The sequence below is a fragment of the Terrapene carolina genome, unplaced genomic scaffold (genome assembly GCF_002925995.2).
Source record: "Terrapene carolina triunguis isolate 2854851 unplaced genomic scaffold, T_m_triunguis-2.0 Scaffold34029, whole genome shotgun sequence".
Lineage (NCBI taxonomy): Eukaryota > Metazoa > Chordata > Testudines > Emydidae > Terrapene > Terrapene triunguis.
In genome coordinates this window covers 1310285-1330849 of record NW_020698380.1, presented here as the reverse complement: position 1 = coordinate 1330849, position 20565 = coordinate 1310285, and the positions used below count along the sequence as shown (strand labels likewise).

Below are 20565 nucleotides of genomic sequence, written 5' to 3'. Positions count from 1 at the left end.
ATGGGTGTGAACTTTGTTGAAGTTAGTTGTATGGTGTGAGGCTTTTGTGTTGAGTGGTTTGTGAAACTATGTCACAGATACATTTTACTGCTTAAAGATGTGCATCTACTAGTAACTCCCTAGAAAACAGATACTGTACACAGTTGCATAGTGGAACCTGATATTTACTTCTATTGGAAACATAAGAATTGGCACAGCTTATGCATAAGCTTAAGCTGTTTTGCTTTTACGTCAGCTCTTAAGAAATATTGACCTCCTTCCTAGTTTTTTCTCTCAAATAGAAAAGACTGCCACATTCAGATTACAAAACTTGAGAAGTCAAACTATATATATAAAACTCCAAGAAAACCACTCATGTACATGCATACTATTTTGAAGAGTAATTTCCAGTACTTCAGATACAAAAGAATTTGCTTTCATATAATTGATGCTCATTGTTTTAAGTAGGCAGTACTGCACAGTGAGAAATAACAGCCTAACATCAGTTGTCATTAGCCAATAATACTTGGTAACTTGTGCTAGGTGGCTTTTTATGAGCTGCTGTTCTTTATATATCAGTTAGAGACCCTCTTAAGGCTTCGTCCGCCACAGAAGAACTTTTTGAACCACTGTGGGAGCTGCCAAGAGCACTTCATGGTAAATACATCACCCAAGGTTCTGCAAATCTATGAATAGTTGCTACAAGTAATGGTTACTGTGGTCTCCAAGATCCACACAGTTATTGCAACTGGTGATAAAGTTTTCATGAGTCCAGTTATGAATGTTCACTCAAGTGTTGATACATTTCTCTTCTTCAGTCTCTTCATAATAAAAATTATTAATGCACCTATTGGTATACACATTGTGGATGCAGCCACAAGTAGTCCAATAACTGCTAGGGCATAACTTGGATAATCTTTTGTAACCAGTTGACCCTGCAAATAAGAGAGAATATTAGCATGAAGTAATTGTAGCCCTCTCCTCTGTGTAACTTACTATAAGAAATGAGATCCTTCACTACCCTAAAAGTGTTGGATCTTTAATTTTGGATGGCTGGCAGTGATCTTAAATTTATACACCGTTTTGCTAGAGAACAAAGTTAAGTTGTAAAGCAGATGTTGGTGTGTAGGGGTGTTCGGTATACCTTGATGTAAATATCAAGGATTGGTATGGACTGTCACTTCAAGAGACATCACTCATTTTAGTTCCAGAGTTTGCTGTGCACAATACATATTCTTGTTCTTACCAAAACGTTACAGTAGAAATAAAGAATCATGAAAACAGTTATAGAAAGTTATTTATGCTAATGGGTTGAATCCCACAGCATTTTGTATTTGCATGATTAATTTTTGTCCTGTGTGTTGGCTGTGGCAGGTGGAGAGAGATGGACTATAGAGCTTTAGTCACTACTGACCTAGGCTGGATTTGAACTGCCAACCTTGAGGCAAGGTACTAGTGGAGTGTGCTACACAAAATAAGTGAATGATTTCATGTCAGTTCTCATATTTCCCAGGATAGGCCATTGCCTCAGTAATCTGAACAGAGGCCACATCCTGAACAGTCATGGAAACAATTACCCTTATCCCTAGACTACACCCTAGTAGATGGGGTAACTAGCATTGCTGCCTGTGCTTATCTGTCTGTACTTGCTGTGGTTATTACTCCCATCAGCACCTTTTAAGAACACTAAGTTCATTGAAAGGGTTTTTTTAATTGTAAGGTATGCCTATTCTAAATACAATATTAGTATGGCTCACTTCCTGTCTCTTTAAGGGGGAGAAAGATGCTGTCTTAATCATGAGTTCAGAATAAGTCCTTCCCAGATTATGCACATCTCTAAAGCACTCCGCTCTCAAGCAGTCAGAAAGTAAAGGTACAAGGTGTCACTTTTCCTGTTAGTGCCACTGTAAAAAGCCTAAATGTGTGGAATTCAAGGTTTAGTGGTATCAAGGAGCTAAAGCAATTAAAAAAAAAAAAATTTTTTTTTTTTAATCTAAACTACATGGCTGCAGTTCTGTTCCTACAGCATCACTATGTTTTATGGGATTTAAGCTACTCTCTCTTTTTCTCCCATGCTCAATGGGATTATCCGAATTCCAACTGTATCTTGCTAATTCTCCCTCTTTTAAATGTGCTCCTTGACCCTCTGACCCCTCACCACACCGTATGAGGCTTCATAGTTGTGGATAGTCCTCTCATTCTTGTGGTGAGTGAACAGAGCTGTGACCAACACTCCATGAACTAATCAATAAGGAGGCTGTTCAGGAGTGCTGTATGTGTGCCTTTAGTGCTGGACACACTATAGCTGACTGCTCTCAGCTTTGGTGGTCTGGGAATCCAGCTAAATTATGTAATACAACCCAAAGCTGCTGTATAGCTATTCAGAGCTTTACTATATGTCCACTATTTCCCCATAATGTAATTAGTGCTTAAATGGAGAAACTGAATGGAGGCCTGCATCTTGCATTCAGCAGCACCATCTAGATTTCTCTGAACACTTGAAGGGATTGTCAGCTGTGATACAACTCATACAGCTAGCATTGTGTGAGATACTGCAGTATACTAGCTGTCTTTTAAGTGTTGCCCCTTATCACCAGTTGGAAGTTGGCAGCAAGCAACAAAGCTTACTATAGCTGGTGCAGGTAAATATTTGTTACAGCTGTTTAACATGAAATAGTGAGAAATGTTAGTGGTTATGTAAGCTTTTCACTTTGAGGCTAAATTTGTCACTGGAAACTTTTCTCAGCAGGATTATTTCTTCCTGACATGGCACAGTTGTGATCCCTGTCTCTGCAAAATGTTTTCAGTCTTGCTGCATTGGAATCTGCGGTTCTCCAGCCAAGAGCAGAAACCGTGAACCCTTTCAGATACCCAAATTAGCAGTGGCATGAAAACACTGTAAACTTGATTACTTTCCTTTTATTAACAAAGGGAACATGTCCTGGAGTGTTGTTAAATTAATAGGTTTCAGAGTAGCAGCCGTGTTAGTCTGTATCCGCAAAAAGAACAGGAGTACTTGTGGCACCTTAGATATGCATCCGAAGAAGTGGGTTGTAGCCCACGAAAGCTTATGCTCTAATAAATTTGTTAGTCTCTAAGGTGCCACAAGTACTCCTGTTCTTTTTGTTAAATTAATATTTACTTAAGAAAATCCAAATTGTTCTTTCTCTGTGATAAACATGTATTTAAGTACTTTTATAAAACATGTATTATGCCCACTAGGGAGAATGAATTGGATTGTGATTCATTCTATTGTATGTGTAATTAGGTATGTGGGAGCTTTGTTCGAAGTACTGAAAACCTCTTGGTCTCATGAAAATGTCATTTCCTATTCACAATTGATCACTTAGTGTGGTATCACTGCTGTTTTTATAAATTTTGTTTGTTCAAAATATCACAAGTGATTCTAACTCTTAGAGGAAAGCTTTATTATTTGTGTGAGGGTTAGGGAATGCAGCTGCTTCTGCCTTCCATTAAAATTAAAGACCCATTTTAGTTCCAGATTGAAACCTGCCGTGTTAATTTTCAGCTGGTGCAGTTTGAGCAGGCTCCCCCCATACCTTGAATATGCTGATATCTCCAAGTCCCAATGGCAAGAAGGGACTGGTGATGAAACAAAGTGATAAGTAAAATAAATACCTGTGTGGCATCCCAGGCTTGGTACTGCAGTGTTCCTGTGCGGATGTAGTCAGTGAGGTAAAATATCAACAAACTTATAATTAGCACAGGACTGGCAAAAGCCCACATAATTTTCCAATACCAGTTTGGCTTATGTCCGAGCATTAGGAGAAGGTCTTTTTCAAATCTGTTTTTTAAAAAAAAAAAAATTGCACAGTTTGTTCAACTATACTACCATTTTGATTTTGCATTAGTAGGTTAGATACTAGGAAAATCTTTCTACCTGTAAATGATAGTTAAGCTCCAAGGGACTTCCAAGGGAGGTTGTGAAATCCCCATCACTAGAGGTTTTTAAGAGGTGGTTTGACAAATGCCTGTCAGGGATGGACTGTTTCATTGGTCCTGCCTCAGTACAGGGGCCTGGACTTGTTGACTTTTCAAGGTCCCTTCCTCTTTTAGTTCCTCATTGTATTTCTTGGCTACATTAGGAAAAGGTGTATTTTGAAAGATACAAAGGAAAAAGGCTTGTGAGGGATTTCTAATGTGTAGGGCCTAGAGATTAACAGGATTCACACATTAAGTCCTATCTAAATATGTACAAATAATATCATGTACCTAGGTGTGCTCTACAACTATAAAGGACCAAATCTGCCTGTAGGGGGGGGAAATTGCTCAGTAGGAAAAAGTGTATGTGGCTAGGCAGGATGTGAGCTGAAAGAGACCTAGCTGCAGGTAATTTGGCTCGCTAGGAGCATCTGCTAAGGTCAAAAGGTGTGTAATGTGTATTGAGCAGAAGTTAAGTGGAAAACATTGGGTCATGGTAAGAGAGAGAGCTAGAGAAAAGCAGGTAGAATCATTTACAATTTTTCTAGCTTTTTTTTCACCCAAACAACTCCCCCCTAAACAAATGCAGAAAGTTTCTGTATTAGTTCAAATAATGCAAGGTGATCAGTTTCCTAGTGGGTAGGAGACCGATTATGGCCCTGGCCGACATGCTTAAGTAACCCATGTGGACAAAACCTATGGGAAAGTGTGTTTTTGGCACTATGCAGTATCTCAAGATCCCTTGTGAAAATGTGGGAAATACTAAGAATAGGAGTCACATATTTGGTCCCTTGTTTTGTATAATGATGTAACATACATCTATGAACTGGATGTAGTAAATATGTTTATATATTTTAATGACTTAATAGGATTTAAAAACTTTAAATTCACTGTTCAGCTAACAAGTATAAACTTAACATATCAGGAGTGTCAGTGTACACCCCTGTGCCCTGCTGGCCTCTGCCCTTATAGAACACATCTGCTTGGGCTTTGCAACAGATGAGACCACAATGCTTTTCTTTGCAGTGATGGGATTTTCTTGGCCCTGCTTGGTGCTCTTGCAAGCAGTACCAAGCATTGCTCTGCCTAGGCTGAGGAGTGCCACTGACCTGAGTGGGACTGTGCATGGGAAGGGATTGCAGTCGCAAGACCCTTAAACACCAAGATTGTTTTTACCTCTAAATGGATGAGTCTGATTAAACTGTTCCCACCCACTATTCCCAGTCAATGTGTATGTGTGTGGGTGGGTGGGACATCACTTTGCATGGAACACCTGCCAGGTAGCACAGTGCCCAGAACTCAGGATGCGAGAGCATGAAGGAAGCTGTTTTTCCATTGGCTGGGGATAGGGTGACCAGACAGCAAGTGTGAAAAATCGGGACAGAGGGTGGGGGATAATAGGCATCTATGTAAGAAAAACCCCAACTATCTGGACTTTCCCTATAAAATCGGGACATCCGGTCACCCTAGCTAGGGATGGGGAACTGGGTTACCCAATTGACTCTCACTTCCGCCTCCCCTTCCTATTTAAACTCTGCCGTGGGTTAAGGTAACCAGAGCTGCTTGCTCTGTCCAGGGTGCAAGTGTTCTGAGGGCAGGGGAAGGGTTTGGGCAAAGGATGCAGCATGTGCACTAGAGCTAAGAGCAAGAATTAGGTGAGTTAACAGGGAAGGACCGGTAAGCACAGTTTAATAGTGACCTTTGTAGGAAAACATAGGTGCAGGCTGAAAGGGAAAAAGCATGTTACCTAAACCAGTGGCTTAGGGCCAGCTTGTCCCCGGGGTAGGGAAAAACCTGGGTGGGGGAAGTGGGAATGTCGGAGGCTCCCCTTGATCATGTCCATGGCATCAGTGCTTTAGTCCAGCGATGGGATTTGTGCCTGGGATGAGTTATTTTGACCCCCCAAAGCCTGCAGATACGTGGAGACCAGGGAAGTGTGATGGGGCGCTGTGCAGCCCTACTGGCTCCTGCCATTGTGGCTCAGTCAGCTTTAAACTTCTGTGGGGAGTGATGTGGGGTCAGAGTTGCAGGGGACAGGACCAGCTCTAGGCACCAGCAAACCAAGCACGTGCTTGGGGCAGCACAACTCCAGGGGTCACTCCAGCTCTAACCCGTCCCTTTCCCAGGAATGAATCCTGACCCCGGTACCCTCCCTGGGGAGGCTTGTGAGGGAATGAGAGGATGTTGCTGGGGAGGTGCCACCCCCACCTAGCTCTGTGAGTGTCACCCCCTCTTGGCTGCCCAGGCTGAAAGAACAGCTCAGTCCTCAAATCTGATGAAAGATTTTTTTTTTCCCCCTGGAGCTGCTGTCCTGGCCTAAGTGCTTTCCCCAGTGTGTCCTGCCTGCACCATATCCCTGCGATGGCACAGTTACAGCAGTAAGGGAGGAGGTTTTAAACTCTTACCTCCTTAGCCCATAGACGTAACAAACAGCGATCGTCTCCACCAGAACAATGAGCAGCAGAGAGAGGGTAGCTGCATAGTCATTGAATATGTCAAACCAATAGTTTCCAGCCTCCATGGTGAACACCAGGCCAACAATGCAGTTGATGAAACACACAATACCTGTAGGAATAAAACAAAGAGGTTATTTTAGCCTCAACGGAAAGGAAAATGTTACTAGGGCAAGAGTCGGAGGCTTTGCATTAAATAAAAGACATCGGGTTTTAGCCTGTTTTTAGTGGTAATTGGTAGTCTTAGGGGAACCAAGAAAACTAGCAATGTCTACATACTACAGTGATTGATGCTATATAAATACCCAGGCTAGAGCATTGATGTGGGTGAGGCCTGTGCTACAGTTGTTAAATGTATGTTGCTTGCATTATAAAGCTTTAAAGACCATTTCCCCCACATTTGAAGAATTGTTGCTTCATGTGGCACTTTCCTATGTAAATTAGCAGGGAAGCCTTGAAAAAGCACAGAGAGTTGCAATCAGCATCTGGGATGTTCTCTGATGGCACTAACTGGAGAGGTTGGAGAAAGGTGAAATTAACTCAATTTCCTCTTGCCTGCTTCCCAAGTTGCATTTAATTTTAAAGGCAGTATCTTAATATTTCTGCACTCAGCACCAAATGTGAGGTGCCTTTGCATTTGCATACCTCCTTCTTGTGAAGATCTCAAAGCACTTTGCAAACGTCAATGAACTAAGATTCACAGCATCCCTGTGAAGCTGGAGGGTATTGTGATTTTTCTTTTTATTTGACCTGATGAATAGTAAAGGTGTGGCATGACTGCTGTTACGCAAAGACAGTATGAAGAAGCTAAAAAATATTTCCTTGCAAAATATTTTCTTATGACCCTGCTCATACACTGTTATTGCTGGTTTGGTTATGAGCACAAAGCTATTGGCTATGATTTCTTGTAAATAGCTGTAGAAGAAGCATCCCTGATTATTTGTTTAATCACACATGCACCCTCCCACCTAATGGCCTTTGTTCTGTGTCATAAGAACACAAATAGTTTTGGCAGGCTATGTGAATGAAATAACTGTGGAACTCTGTGGAACTCTGCTGATAATGGTGGATTATTTATAGTTAAAACTATACAGGTGGTGTAATATAGGAACTGATGCAAATGTTTTGAGGTTCAAAAAATGTAGCTAGCTATTTTTTGATAGGAGTTTCTCCTCCTTTTGGTCAGAGGCAGATGTACTAAGATACTATACATTTGTGATCTGATTTCAAGATCAAAGAAGTTCCTATAAATATGGAGACATTTGGATGCATATGCAAACTTTTTGATGCTCACATATCATTAAATACTAATCTGACTGATCATTTGACAGGATATTTGTGTCAGAAGTCCTTGTAAATATGAAGACGTGATCTCTGCAATGTCTGTTTCTTAAAAGCAATAAAATACTCTGGGCCTTGTATTCTGGAGAATTATGGTTCCTCCTAGGGAGTTTTTCTATCTTGGGTCTCACAGCAAACATAAACTGAGGCAGGCAATCTTCCCTGAGAAATGCCACCACTGATTGAAGTTTGTTTAAATATATTCTGTGAAACCAATAGCAAAGTATCTGCATGTTGTATTACAGTACAAGGGACACACAAGTGCTTCCTGCTGAGATTTTCAAAAAATATTCACTGTGTACTTGTAACATTGTTTTGTTTTTCCTTATTCGTATCATGTTTGACTTTTTTTTTTAAAGCACTATTTTGATGAATGAGAATGATGCACACTAGCGTCTGCGGTTGTTGTGAAAGAACTGCATTTTGGAGGCTGGCGACCAGGCCTCACGTGACATTCCTCATGCAATTGACAGGCTGCGGGGGTGGGGCAGTCCTTACTTACTCAGAACTCCCACTGTAATCAGTCAACTCCCCTTAGGACCTGAGCCTGCAAGGGGCTGAGTACCCTTCACTTCCCTTGAAGTCAGTGGGAGTAGAGGGCATGCAGAACCTTCCACGCTGGGGGCTTCCAAATCCCTCTTGAGTGTGTTCACTCCTTATGCAGCCTGAATTCCTACCCGCTGTCGACCTGTTTTATTATGTGGTAGTGAACTTACCTGAGATCACCTCTTTAGGTAAATGGGTGGACAGAAATTTGCTGTCTGTCAAAGGGGTGAGGATAGCTGCAGTGTTCCCCAGCATACTGCCTATGCCCAGCATCAGCAGCATAATAAAGTACAGCACTGAATACAGCTGAGAGACCTCCATGTTTTTTATTGCTTCCGAATACACTATAAATGCCAGTCCAGTGCCTTGGACAGCCTGCCAATGAGAAGAAGAGAGTAGAACCTAACCAAGCGTGGTGGTGTCAGCTCTTCAGATAGCTACACCCTTGCTTATTTACTGATAGAAATCAACATCAGATTATTATACAAAAGAACTTTAACCCAAAATAACCTTTCATTAAAAGTACGTCTCCTGCCTCTTACTGAAGCTCTACTTCTACCGCTTTAAACAGTAAATGAAAACTGTAGGTAAGGTAAGTCTAAACTCTGCCACCTTTTACTCTTGTTGATTAGTGCCTTGCTCTTCAAGGAGACCCACTGATTCCAATAAGACTACTCACCATGAATAAAGGCATCAAAATCTGGACCTTAATGATGGCAAATGGTAACTATGTGCCAGTAGCCTTGAGTAATGAACTAGTTGAGATCTTTGCTGGCCTGTTTGAATGGTGCAGAATTGGCCTCCTACTACTACCCGGAATAATAATGGACCAATCTTGCAATCTTTACTCAGGCAAGTAGTCCTAAGTAATCAAAATGAATCGTATCCTGATCTTGGTTCCTAAAGCCTGAGGAGTTCCACTGAAGTCCTTTGAATTACTTTAGATTTGCAGAATGTCACCCGTTGACTTCAATGGGCCTGCTAGCATGTAGAAGAACTATTCCCCCGGGTAGTGGTGGGGCAGGAATGAAGCCGATAACAATACTTGGCACTTCTCATCTTCAAAATGATTGACAAACATTAACGTGCCTGAGTCAGCACCTCCACGAGGGTAGCTATTATCCCCCTTAGTACAGATGGGAAATGCAGGCAGAGCAGTCAAGTGACTAGATGGCTGTTATTAAAGCTGGGTTTAGAAATGCAGACCATTTCCCCTCCTAGTTCTATAAGTAATATGGCAACATCCTCTTACATTTAATCTCAAAGGGCCAGACTTATGACCCGCACAAAAACCTAGCAGCCTTCCCACATTCATTGCAACCCGTAACATGCTATGTACTACTGATGGCCACACCGTTAGTGCTGGGCGGACGGACGATGTGGAAGCCCAATGTGCATGGCAATCGTGCTGGAGGAAACCTTAGTGCAGGGATGAGCTTAGGGCTTGAGCAGTAAAGCTGGTGCTTTACTGAGCGAAGTCAATTGGCTGCCTGAGCGGAGGGGAAAGGATGATAAAAGGAGCAGCCCTGCACTTACATCACCTCCCTCCTGCCAGTTCATCTACAGGGAGGCGTTTCTGGCAGACACGGTGATGACCGTGTTTTGCTTATAGAAGGTTTGAACATTTTGGGCTGGACCCTGAAATTCTTATTTATGGGCGTTGTTCCATTGACATCAAAGGCTACTCACACAGGTAAAGTTTACAGGATTAGGTCCTAAGTCTACTGTAGCAGAGCCAGCATCCACCAAAATTAGTTGTGCCATCTTCAGAGTCCAGCGGTGAGATGCCAATTAATAGGAGCTGCGTGGCTAGATCCCGGTGCACCCCAGGTTTGCAGGGAGGGAGTCCTGGGCGCATGGGAAGTTGGAATGGGAGTTTTTACTTGAATGTCTCCAAACAGTTTGACTCCTCTTCCATTTGAGGGGCGTGGGAAGGTTTTATTTTAATGAATTCGCTTGCCCAGCCAAGGCCATCAGAAGAGGTCTGAGTGTGACTAAGTGTCACAGCTCAGAGCCCGGGCTAGTGTGTAAGCTACATTGCCCCAGGAGGCACTGTGCCTACAGAGACCCCTCTGGGTCACAATTCCCCCCTCTCTCCAGGGGATAGGTGAGTATTAATTTACAGCTGGCTTATTATGCTAGAAGCAAATTATGGCAGCCAGCAGCTGCAGAATATATATATAATATATATAGAGAGAATATAAATGTTCCATCTAAAGTTACTCAGTAGAAGCATCTTCACCTAAAGGCTACAATCACCTGGGGCTGCTAAGTGGCCTAAGCAAGGAAGGAGTCGCTTAGGTTGCCTAAGCTAAGTGTAACATCTACCATCACATTAAACATACTCAGGACCTCCTCATCAGTACAAGAGCTAATAGAGTTCGTGTTCTTTCTCTCCCTTAGACCCGACCATCAATATAAGCTTCCACTTCTGACTGAGGGAAAAGGAAACAGAGAAAAAAAGAACCAAGGCTGGTGCACAAAGGAGCAAGTTACCGTGTCTAGTTCAGCTTCCAAACTGCAGTTTTTAATCTGTGGCAATAATTCTGCATACTGGTTTGGGTAAGTAGACGTTAGGTAATTTTTCATACTGTCGAGATTGTCTGCAGTTAAAGCTCCTTCTTCCAGGTCGAAAACGTTTGTCAACAGCAGTATTACCCTGTAAAGCCAAGATAATTTAGTTTCTTTCTAGTAAAGCTAGAAGAAATGTTTCAGTGGCAGAATTTGGATGCAGCTTCTTTTAAGTGGAGGAGTGCACTCCAGAATACCACAGAGGGACAGGCAGGAGAGCGCTTGCTATACTTCAGTAAAGTATGCTGAAAAGAGGCTAAATGTGAAACTACACTTGTGAACGGGGAAGAAGGAAAACTGGGATAAAAGATATGCTTTGGCTTAACCAGAAGTTATTGGCTTGATGCAGGAATCACTCGGTAAAATTCTATGCCCTGTGTTAAACAGGTCAGACTAGATTATCATAATGGTTCCTTCTGGCCTTAAAATCTATGCATCTATATGAAAATTAATTTTCTTATTTTATTCCTCTCAGTTCCATTTGCACTTATTGCTGTGAGTGGATGGTCCCAAATTCTGGCTCAGGTCCTCAGTTCATGTAAACTGACGTAGCTCCACTGAAATCAGTGGTATTACGGTATTTACATCAGCTGAAAATCTGCCCCTCTGTCTTTTTTCCTTTGTGCCTCTTTTAATATGACGACCACATGGCATCAATTACTTTCTGACAAAGGAGATGCTTGGAATATTAGCCTGTCCTCTGCTGTGATTAGTGCAATGGGTTAGTGCTGCGTAAATCTAACAAAAATATAATAGTAGTCCAGTCACTGAGACTTTGTATACGTGTGAGAATATAGCTTTAGGATCAGATCCTGCAGTGTGCTGAGTATCTTCTGTGAAGTGCTGAACTCCTTCACAGCTCTCTGTAATCAATAGGAGTTGATGCTTTGTAGTTCCCAGCAGAGCCTGCAATCTCATACTCAGATTTGTGCCCACAACTGAAAGGTGGGTAAAACTATTGATTGGACATACGTTTTGAGGTTGTAAATTGTATCTGCAAAAAGGATGTCTGCAAAATTTGGCCCTCGGTATTTGCGCTTTCCAAAATTCTTGTTTGTTTGCTATTTTGATAATCGGTTTGGATAATTCCTGGGATGATGTACCATGAGAGCCCTTGACACTGGAGAGTCTGTGGAATTTCCAGCTATTGTACAAAGATTTTTCAAGCAGTGATAGTTGTACTGTGCCTTTGTGTCATATGGAGACTGTTGGGATTTTCCTTCTCATGCTTACTCTTTTATAATGGGGTGGGGGGACAAGCCACAGGGTTCCTTTTGAATGATTTTCATTTCTCAAAAGTAAGCCTTTTATTGAGAACTCCTGTTTTCATTTTTGATGGGGCGGGGGGGAAAGGGCTGGGAAATGTCTCTTTCTGAACCATTTTTTCTATCTCCTTCCTCTGAAGGATCAGGAGATGGCCCAAGCTGGAGACAGGACATTGGGCAGGGAGGGCTGCGCTCTGAGGTGACACTGAACATTCTCTCTCTCAGGTGCTTGGCTGGCTGGTTCTGGCTCACATGCTCAGGGTCTAACTGATCACCATATGTGGGGTCAGGAAGGAATTTCCCCCTAGATACAATTGGGCCTTGTGTTGGGTTTTTTTGTTTGATTGTTTTTTGCCTTCTTCTGCAGTGTGTGATGTGGGTCATTTGCCAGCATTATCCGGGTATATCTCATTTAATAATTTCCCTGCCATTGCATCAGCCTTGGGCACTGGTGCACCTCAGTCCCTCCTGTTCTTTGCCTGTGGCTCATAATAATCTAGTTTCCTGTGGGTTGTAATACTTTGATCTCATTTCAGTTGTTGGGTCAGTGTGCAGATGCTGAGTGGGTGGCCTGGGGTATACTAGAGGTCAGACTAGATGTTCTAGTGGTCCCTTCTGGCCTGGAACTTGCTGACTCTATCAGACTTTTCTCCAGTTGTGAGTGTGCTTTAACAGGAGCAGCAGCAAAGAAGCTCTCTCATGCTTTCTAAAAAGTGTCTGCTGTCCATTCCTTTCCTGGCGTCATGCCTGCCTACAGTTACCTTAAAGGTGGGCTGCAGTGCTGAACGCAGTCAGTAGGAATCCAGCCACTGTCTGTTTCATGGAATAGACTTCATACACCCCTCATCAGAGGTAGAAAGCTCTGTAGCCATCTTCACTATCATGCTGAGGCAGTGACCTGGGCACAACATAGTTAAACTTGGCAGTGTAGGCAGGACCTAACTCGGTCCCTCGCCTAAGTCCTTGGACTTCCGAGGTTTTAACCTTGTGACAGGACATAGGTGCATGCCTTTTCCAGGGCAATTGAAAAGAGTGTTGTAACTGGTTCAGGGAACAATGTTCTGTAACCTGCTCAACCCTCCTGCTTATAACTGCAATGTAGGTGGGTCTTTAAACTCATTTGTCAGCAATGGTACCTTCAAAACTTGCAGACAATAGTAACTTGAACTCTGATAATCAGTACTAGTCATAAAAGGAACAGTGCACCCTGAATTCTAATCTCAGATCTTATCTAATCTAATATCTCCTGCATATTTATCAGCTCTATTCAAGTGGCACTCAAGGAGCTATGCTGCACAGCTGCTATTTGTGTATATATGTAATCTCTTTTCCTATGTGTAACATCCTATGTCATGTCTCGGGGGGGGGGAAATAAGTTAAAACTCCAGTCTCTTACTTGCTTAGACAGTTTTCATAGTTGAAAGTCGCCTTAAAGCCATAGATAGAGAAAGTCACAATACTGGCAAATATTGACGTGCTGCTGTTTATCAAAGAGATGATAATGGCATGTCTCTCGCAGTTGTTGTTTGGCTCGTTGTAGCTGGCAAACGCTATCAGGCTTCCGAAACCAAGACCAAGTGAGAAAAAGATCTGGGTAGCTGCATTAATCCAGGTTTTAGGATTTGCTAATTGCTCTAGCTGTAAAACAAGAGAGTGAGCAATGGCTGATGAAAATAAAAGTGGACTTCAGACTGTTTATCTATGGTATGTCTAAGGCTCTCATCATTGTAGTATCTAGACATAGAGGAGAGAGTAATCTCATTTATTAGGGACCTGATTCTGCTTGAGACCTTATATTCGCACAGCACCTATTAAAGTCAGTGTGAGTTTTACACCTAGAAGCAGTGCAGGACTAGGCTGTGTGCATGTGTTTCTCCAGTGGGTGAATAAAATGGTTTTGTTATATGCAGGGATAAATTCTCTGCTGCTGTAGATGAGCAAAATTTCACTGAAGTAACTGGAACTGCACCCATCTACGCTAGCAAAGAAATGTCTAATGATCTCCTTTGACATCTTTGGACTGAAATGTATCTTAGGCCATATTCATCTGTGGTGTAACTCTGTTGAATTCAGGGATGAATTTGGTCTGATATTGTTATTCAGTATATAAATAATACAACACAGCTCAGGTTTGATAGGACACTTCTTTTCCTGGATGAGGAAGCTAATAACTCATTGGTGATATAGTGGTGTATCCTCAAGAGTCTAGATACATACAATATCAGACCTAACTTACTATTGTCAAAATATAATCTAAATAAAAATAAGTTACTATTTTTGTATGAAATTATACAGTTATAATAAAGTTTTGTTAAAAATTCAGTGTATATTTTCTGTACCTTTGGTGTAAACATGTAAATCAGCCCATTCACAGCTCCATGTAGTGTTAGTCCTCTAATTAAGTATATGATGAGGACCAAATATGGCAAAGAAGCTGTTACGTAGACAACCTGCGCAAAAGAAAAGGTAAATTAATTAAAGCGTTAATCTGCACTGGCATCTGTTACTGTTTTGCAAGAACTGTACGGGTATAGGAAGAAGGAAGAAGTCAAATAATGTCTATAGTTACATTATCAAGATAAAATTGGAAAAGGTTATCAATCCTCATACTACAGAGTTTACAATGATTAGCAGTGAGGGAGGGGGAGAGACAATGAGGGGGGTATATCAGAAAGAAATTTCCTTCCTGGAATAGGATTGCATTCTTAGGTACACTGAAGGCATGCATATCTCCATTTGCAGACAATGTCGCAGTCTATATATTGACCATTGTACTAATCTGGTATGGCAAATCCTGTATGTTTGTTTGTTCTGTATGAAATATTCATAACATCACATTTGCTGCCTTATACTGATCCTTAAATGAGCACTTTCAGGTCAAATTAGGCCCAAAATTTAGGTATTACAAAAACAAATCTAAGACTAATGGCAATATTTCCATTATTTTCTTTTTTAAATCACAAAGGAAATGCTTTATTGTAATAAGAAGAATTAATAAACATTCCTCTGCAGTGTTTGCAATCCAAACTTTACAGCATTTTGCTAGGGTAAAATTGACTGGCAACTGACTATAAACTGTGAAACTAGTAAGTCAATTTTCATTGTCCAGTCTAAGAAAAATCCAAAAAGTAACAACATAAATGGTAACAAGCAAATTCAAATTTTAAACGTACTTTAAGATTTACAAATAACATCTTATATTATTATCTAGACCAGGAAATGATTGGGACTTGATCTGCAGCCCACTCAATACAATGCACCTTGGAACAGGCCTGTATTTTGAACCATATATTAATTTCCTTGAAATACAAACCCCAAAAAGGGACAATCCAATGGATTCCCCTTTGAATGTATTCTTATGGTGAGTCCAAAAAATTGATGTGTAAACCCTGATAAACATGGAATGAAGCATTTTCATCATATTATCCCAAGTTAATTTTAGTGCAATTAAACTAAAATCAGTTCAGTGATTATGAAACAGAAACCAGCCTCCTGGAGCTTCCAAAGATTTGAGTAAATTCTCAGACGATGAAAATTCCTGAAAGGGCTCTCTGGAGCTCTCACTATCCGTTTGTACCTCAGCTAGCCCGATGGAGCGCCCCACTCTTGCTTGGGGCCACTTGGTGCTAGTATAATACTACTTATAATGAATAACAATAATGCAAGTGAACCTTTCTTTGCCCAGCCACGGAGCTACTGAGTCATTTGAAATTTTGATAACTGCACAGAAAATTCAGTCCTGATTCAGAGCCAGAGTCATGTTGTTGAGCACTTAATCACGTGAGTAGTGCTCTTCCAACAAATGGGCTACTCAAGTAAGTGCTCACCAACATGGATATTAAGGCTCCACAATCTGGCCATTAAAAGTCCATGGTTTCCCAAAATCAATGTAACTCCAAGTCCTGCATCAGGACCTGAGGCTAACAGATGTTGAGTATCCTCCACTCCCACTGACTTCAACAAGAATTGTGGGTGCTCAGCATCAGATCCTGTTTTCAGGTTCAATCCTACTTCCATTTAAGTCAATGGCAAAACTTCGGTGTCTTCAGTGTTTCAGGATCAGGCCCTATCTGACTCCACTTAGCAGTGGTACAACCCTGAATTTTCTGAAGGTTTCAGGGATATCTAAAACCTTTGGGAACTTTTTCTTTTTGAGAAACGAGAGTGGAATTCTCAATCCTGTCTTGGGATTTAAATGACCTTCCATTACTGAAAGTGTCATTTAACCAGAGGTCAGGTCATTAAGTCTGTCCTGCATTTTCGCAGTGTGTGTTTTGTCTACTTCACCTTCATTAGAAGCTTTTATTAAGTTATTTTACATTCTTATTTAAAAAAAACAACCTTGTAAATGCATTAGTTTCAAATAACTTAGCAGCTGAGTCTATTGCACAATACATAACTTTACTGCTGTTTTTCTAATTAAGATACACACAGAGCTTCTTTCAAACCCAGACTCTGTGTCAATATCATGGCCACAATGGACCTATGCAGTAGGCTGGGTATTTAACTTTGCCACATAGAGCCAAGTTCAGCAAGTTGTTTTTATTTTACATACTCTTGGGTGCCCATGGGTTTCTGTGCTTGTCTAATACGATTTGAGGATATAAATCTAATCTTTATTCTGAAAACAGGTTCAGGAGGGAGATCTTTTTCAGCTTTTGGGGGTATCCTGTCGTAAGGTTAAAAAAAATCCTGGGCGACCTCCCCCCCACAGATTAACAGTAGACATGTGTCATAAACATACAGCTAAGGGTAGCATAAAATCCCTCTTTACCCTGTAAAGGGTTAATTCCTCTTTTACCTGTAAAGGGTTAAGAAGCTAGGATAACCTGGGGGCACCTGACCAAAAGGACCAATAAGGGGAGAAGATACTTTCAAATCTGTGGGCGAAGGTTTATGGTCTGTGTCTGTCGGAGCCAGCCAGGAAACAGGGCAGGGGAAAATATCTCTGAACTAAGCATCTAGTCTTGCAGAAATAGTAAGTAATAGCAGAAAAGAAATGCGTTAGATTACCTTTTGTTTTAGCTTGTGAATTTTTCCCTGTGCTAAGAGGGAGGTTTATCCCTGTTTTTGTAACTTTAAGGTTTTGCCTAGAGGGGAAATCCTCTGTGTTCTTGAGTCTTTTGTTATTCTGTAAAGTACTTACCATCCTGATTTTACAGAGGTGATTCTTTTACCTTTTCTTTAATTAAAATTCTTCTTTTAAGAACCTGATTGATTTTTCATTGTTCTTAAGATCCAAGGGTTGGGTCTGTGTTCACCTGTAGCAATTGGTGAGGATATTATTCTCAAGCCTCCCCAGGAAAGGGGGTGTAGGGGCTTGAGGGGATATTTGGGGAAGGTAGGGCTCCAAGTGGCCCTCCTTGAATGTTTGTTTAAATCACTTGGTGATAGCAGCGATACTGTTCAAGGTGGAAGTTGTGCCTTGGGAAAGTTTTTAACCTAAGCTGGTAAAAATAAGCTTAGGGGGGTCTTTCATGGGGGTCCCCACATCTGTACCCCAGAGTTCAGAGTGGGGAAGGAACCCTGACAACATGTTATTTCTTTCCTACGTTACTCCAATAGGGTCTGTCTGGCTCTGCTCTGATCAGGACCGGCTCCAGGGTTTTTGCCGCGCCAAGCAGCCAAAAAAAAAAAAAAAAAAAACAGCCGCGATCGCGATCTGCGGCACTTCCGCCGCGATTCTACTGTCGCCGCTTGTTTGGTGGCAATTCGGCGGCAGGTCCTTCCCTCTGAGAGGGAGTGAGGGACCCGCTGCCAAATTGCCGCGGAAGAGCCGGACGTGCCGCCCCCTTCCATGTGCCGCCCCAAGCACCAGCTTGCTAGGCTGGTGCCTGGAGCCGGCCCTGGCTCTGATTGAAGGCAGCATGCTTAACGAAGTGGCATCAGTTTGGCCCCATGGGTCTAGACTGTAAAATCTCAGAACTTCTTAGAACTTTGATGCTGCAGAGTAAATGTCACTCAAAGCGGGCCTCCCACATGGAACACAGGAATTGCCATATAGGATTGGACAGAGGCCAGAACGAGCTGCTTCAGAGGAAGGTACCAGAGACCCTGAAATAAGTAGCTATAGAATAACCTGTCTGTCCACAGGGGAAGTTTCCTCCTAACCTCTATTAGTTAGAGGATGGCTAATGGCCTGAAACATGAGGGTTTTCTATCTCTTTGACAATTCTTGGTTTTTAAAAATCCTTACTATTGTTATATACCACTATTATACCTGGATGTTCATGTTATCCATATAAATGTCCAATCTTTTAAAATCTTGCTAAGGTTACTCTGAATGTTAACATGTCAATGAGTTCCACTAACTACTAACTGTGTATTGTGTGAAAAAGTATTAATTTTTATTAGTTTTAAATTTGCTGAGAGTCAGTTTCATTGAATGCGGCATTCAAGGGATTAACACAAGAGGCCAATTTAACAGTGACTACAAAGTGAGGTAATTCCTGCTTTCCTTCCCATAAAGGTATGTTTACAAATGGAGTCTATAAGTTCCTATCATCCATAGAACAAGCTGCTTTTTCTTTGTCTGAGTCACAGATAAGTTCTTCCTCCAAACTAGTCAAAAGGCAGCTTTTCAATAACGGCACCACAAGTGATCGCCACGGAGCTTCAGTATCACACTGGTGTTTATATCTAATAGCAGAATACTGACCTGTGCCCTCTGATACTTTGTCTATGTCTGATCAGCTCACACCTGTGATTCCATGAGCAAACAGACTTCATAGTCCTTGACTATGACACATGCCAAGGACCACCACATTGTAAACAGGGACAGAACTCAGGGGCTTTTATTAGATGAGGGCAGTATGCAATGAAATGGCTAATGTGTGTACCCTGCCCTCTGCAGGATGAACTGTGACGTTCTATGACACTTATACAAATATGCTGCCTGCTGTCCAGAGACTGGCCCACAGAGACTATATGCCTTAAGCTACTGCAGCTAGTAGAGATCCTCTTTTAGCTAAAGTGGTAGTGTTCTATGTTTTGGAGACAAATATCCCCACGCCAGATATGTAGGCAGCATAGCTATTGATTGTAGTGTGGGAATGTAGACAACACACCGATTTATTACACAACTCATGGTTAGAACCAAATGAGGTTATGCAAACACTCTCCCAATGTACAAGCTATTGGATGCATTCATCAGCCTTTAAATGTCAGCCTGAGTGCCAATGTGCATACAGTATACGGCCCTGTCTCCGCACATAGACTATATGGTCCTGCATGAGCACTCAGGCAATGGTCAAACTGCGTTTCCCTGGTGAAGAGGAATTCAAACCAGCCAGGTTTAAAAAGCCTGTCAAAAGTTGTTTGTTTTTTTCCAGTTAACATCACTTAAAGCTGGTTTCTGCAAGTCCTAATTATGGTTTAACTCTGAATCAACAGTTATTATCCTCTTACCTTGCCGGTAGACTCTGTTCCTCTCAGAATACACAGATAGACCACCAGCCAAGCCAGGATCAGGCATATCGCTTGCTCCCACTGGATGCTCCCATACTCCTCAATGGATGGTGAAATGTTCAGGGTGTTCCTGTACCAAAAGTACTGAGTAGACGAGGTCTGCGCACATTCTTCGTCATAATCGGTGTGGTTACTGTTCAGTGGACAACTGGCCCATGGCAAGGGATCCTTTGGGGACCAAACAAATGCAAAAGTTGCAAAAGTTAAGCATGTAGCAGGGATTTTCAGAGCTTTAGTATCTTGATGAGGCATGGTGGGAAGAGAAAAGGTATTGTGCAAAGTGACAGTTCAAGGAAGCCAGGGGCGTATTGTGCTGTAGATGTATGGGGACTCTGGGACAGATCCTGCAGCTCTTACTCCCATGAGTAACCTCGCTGACATATTTATATCTAATAGCAGGAAGTCGACATACATGCAGTGATGTTGTTCTTTCATTTTCATCATCTCCTTCTCTTCAGCTCATACCAGTGATGTACTGGGACTAGTCACAGGAGTAAGGGCTGGGGATGTTTGTGGAAATTCCCATGAATGCTAATGTTCTTAGGATGTTAAGTCCCGCAGAAATAAATAGCATTAATCTGAGATAGACTCTGCCCCTGGATTATGGTTACATTACCATTTTCTTATGGTACTATTGACATAAGAACGGCCATGCTGGGTCAGACCAATGGTCCACCTAGCCCAGTATCCTGTCTTCCAACAGTGGCCAATGCCAGGTGCTTCAGAGGGAATGAACCGAACAGGTAATCATCAAGTGATCCATCCCCTGTTGCCCATTCCCAGCTTCTGGCACCATCCCTGCCCATCCTGGCTAATAGCCATTAATGGACCTATCCTCCATTAATTTATCTAGGTTTTTTTTAACCCTGTTATAGTCTTGGCCTTCACAAAATCCTCTGGCAAAGAGTTCCACAGGTTGACTGTGGTTGTGTGAAGAAATTCTTCCTATTGTTTATTTTAAACCTGCTGCCTATTAATTTCATTCGGTGACCCCTAGTTCT

The 20565-nt window shown here is 41.9% G+C and overlaps 1 protein-coding gene across 1 annotated transcript in view; it reads right to left on the bottom strand.

The window, feature by feature from the left end:
* Nucleotides 1-121: 121 nt before the first annotated feature.
* LOC112117860 (sodium- and chloride-dependent transporter XTRP3) overlaps nucleotides 122-20565 on the bottom strand; it is a 33308-nt gene continuing 12864 nt past the window's right edge. The window contains exons 4-11 of the mRNA XM_024215954.2: nucleotides 19505-19732; nucleotides 14437-14547; nucleotides 13494-13735; nucleotides 10758-10920; nucleotides 8432-8636; nucleotides 6327-6486; nucleotides 3619-3784; nucleotides 122-914 (exon numbers count right to left, since the gene is read on the bottom strand). Of these exons, the coding sequence (XP_024071722.1) occupies nucleotides 765-914; nucleotides 3619-3784; nucleotides 6327-6486; nucleotides 8432-8636; nucleotides 10758-10920; nucleotides 13494-13735; nucleotides 14437-14547; nucleotides 19505-19732 (1425 nt within the window). The 3' untranslated portion in view covers nucleotides 122-764. The remainder of the gene's footprint in view (nucleotides 915-3618; nucleotides 3785-6326; nucleotides 6487-8431; nucleotides 8637-10757; nucleotides 10921-13493; nucleotides 13736-14436; nucleotides 14548-19504; nucleotides 19733-20565) is intronic.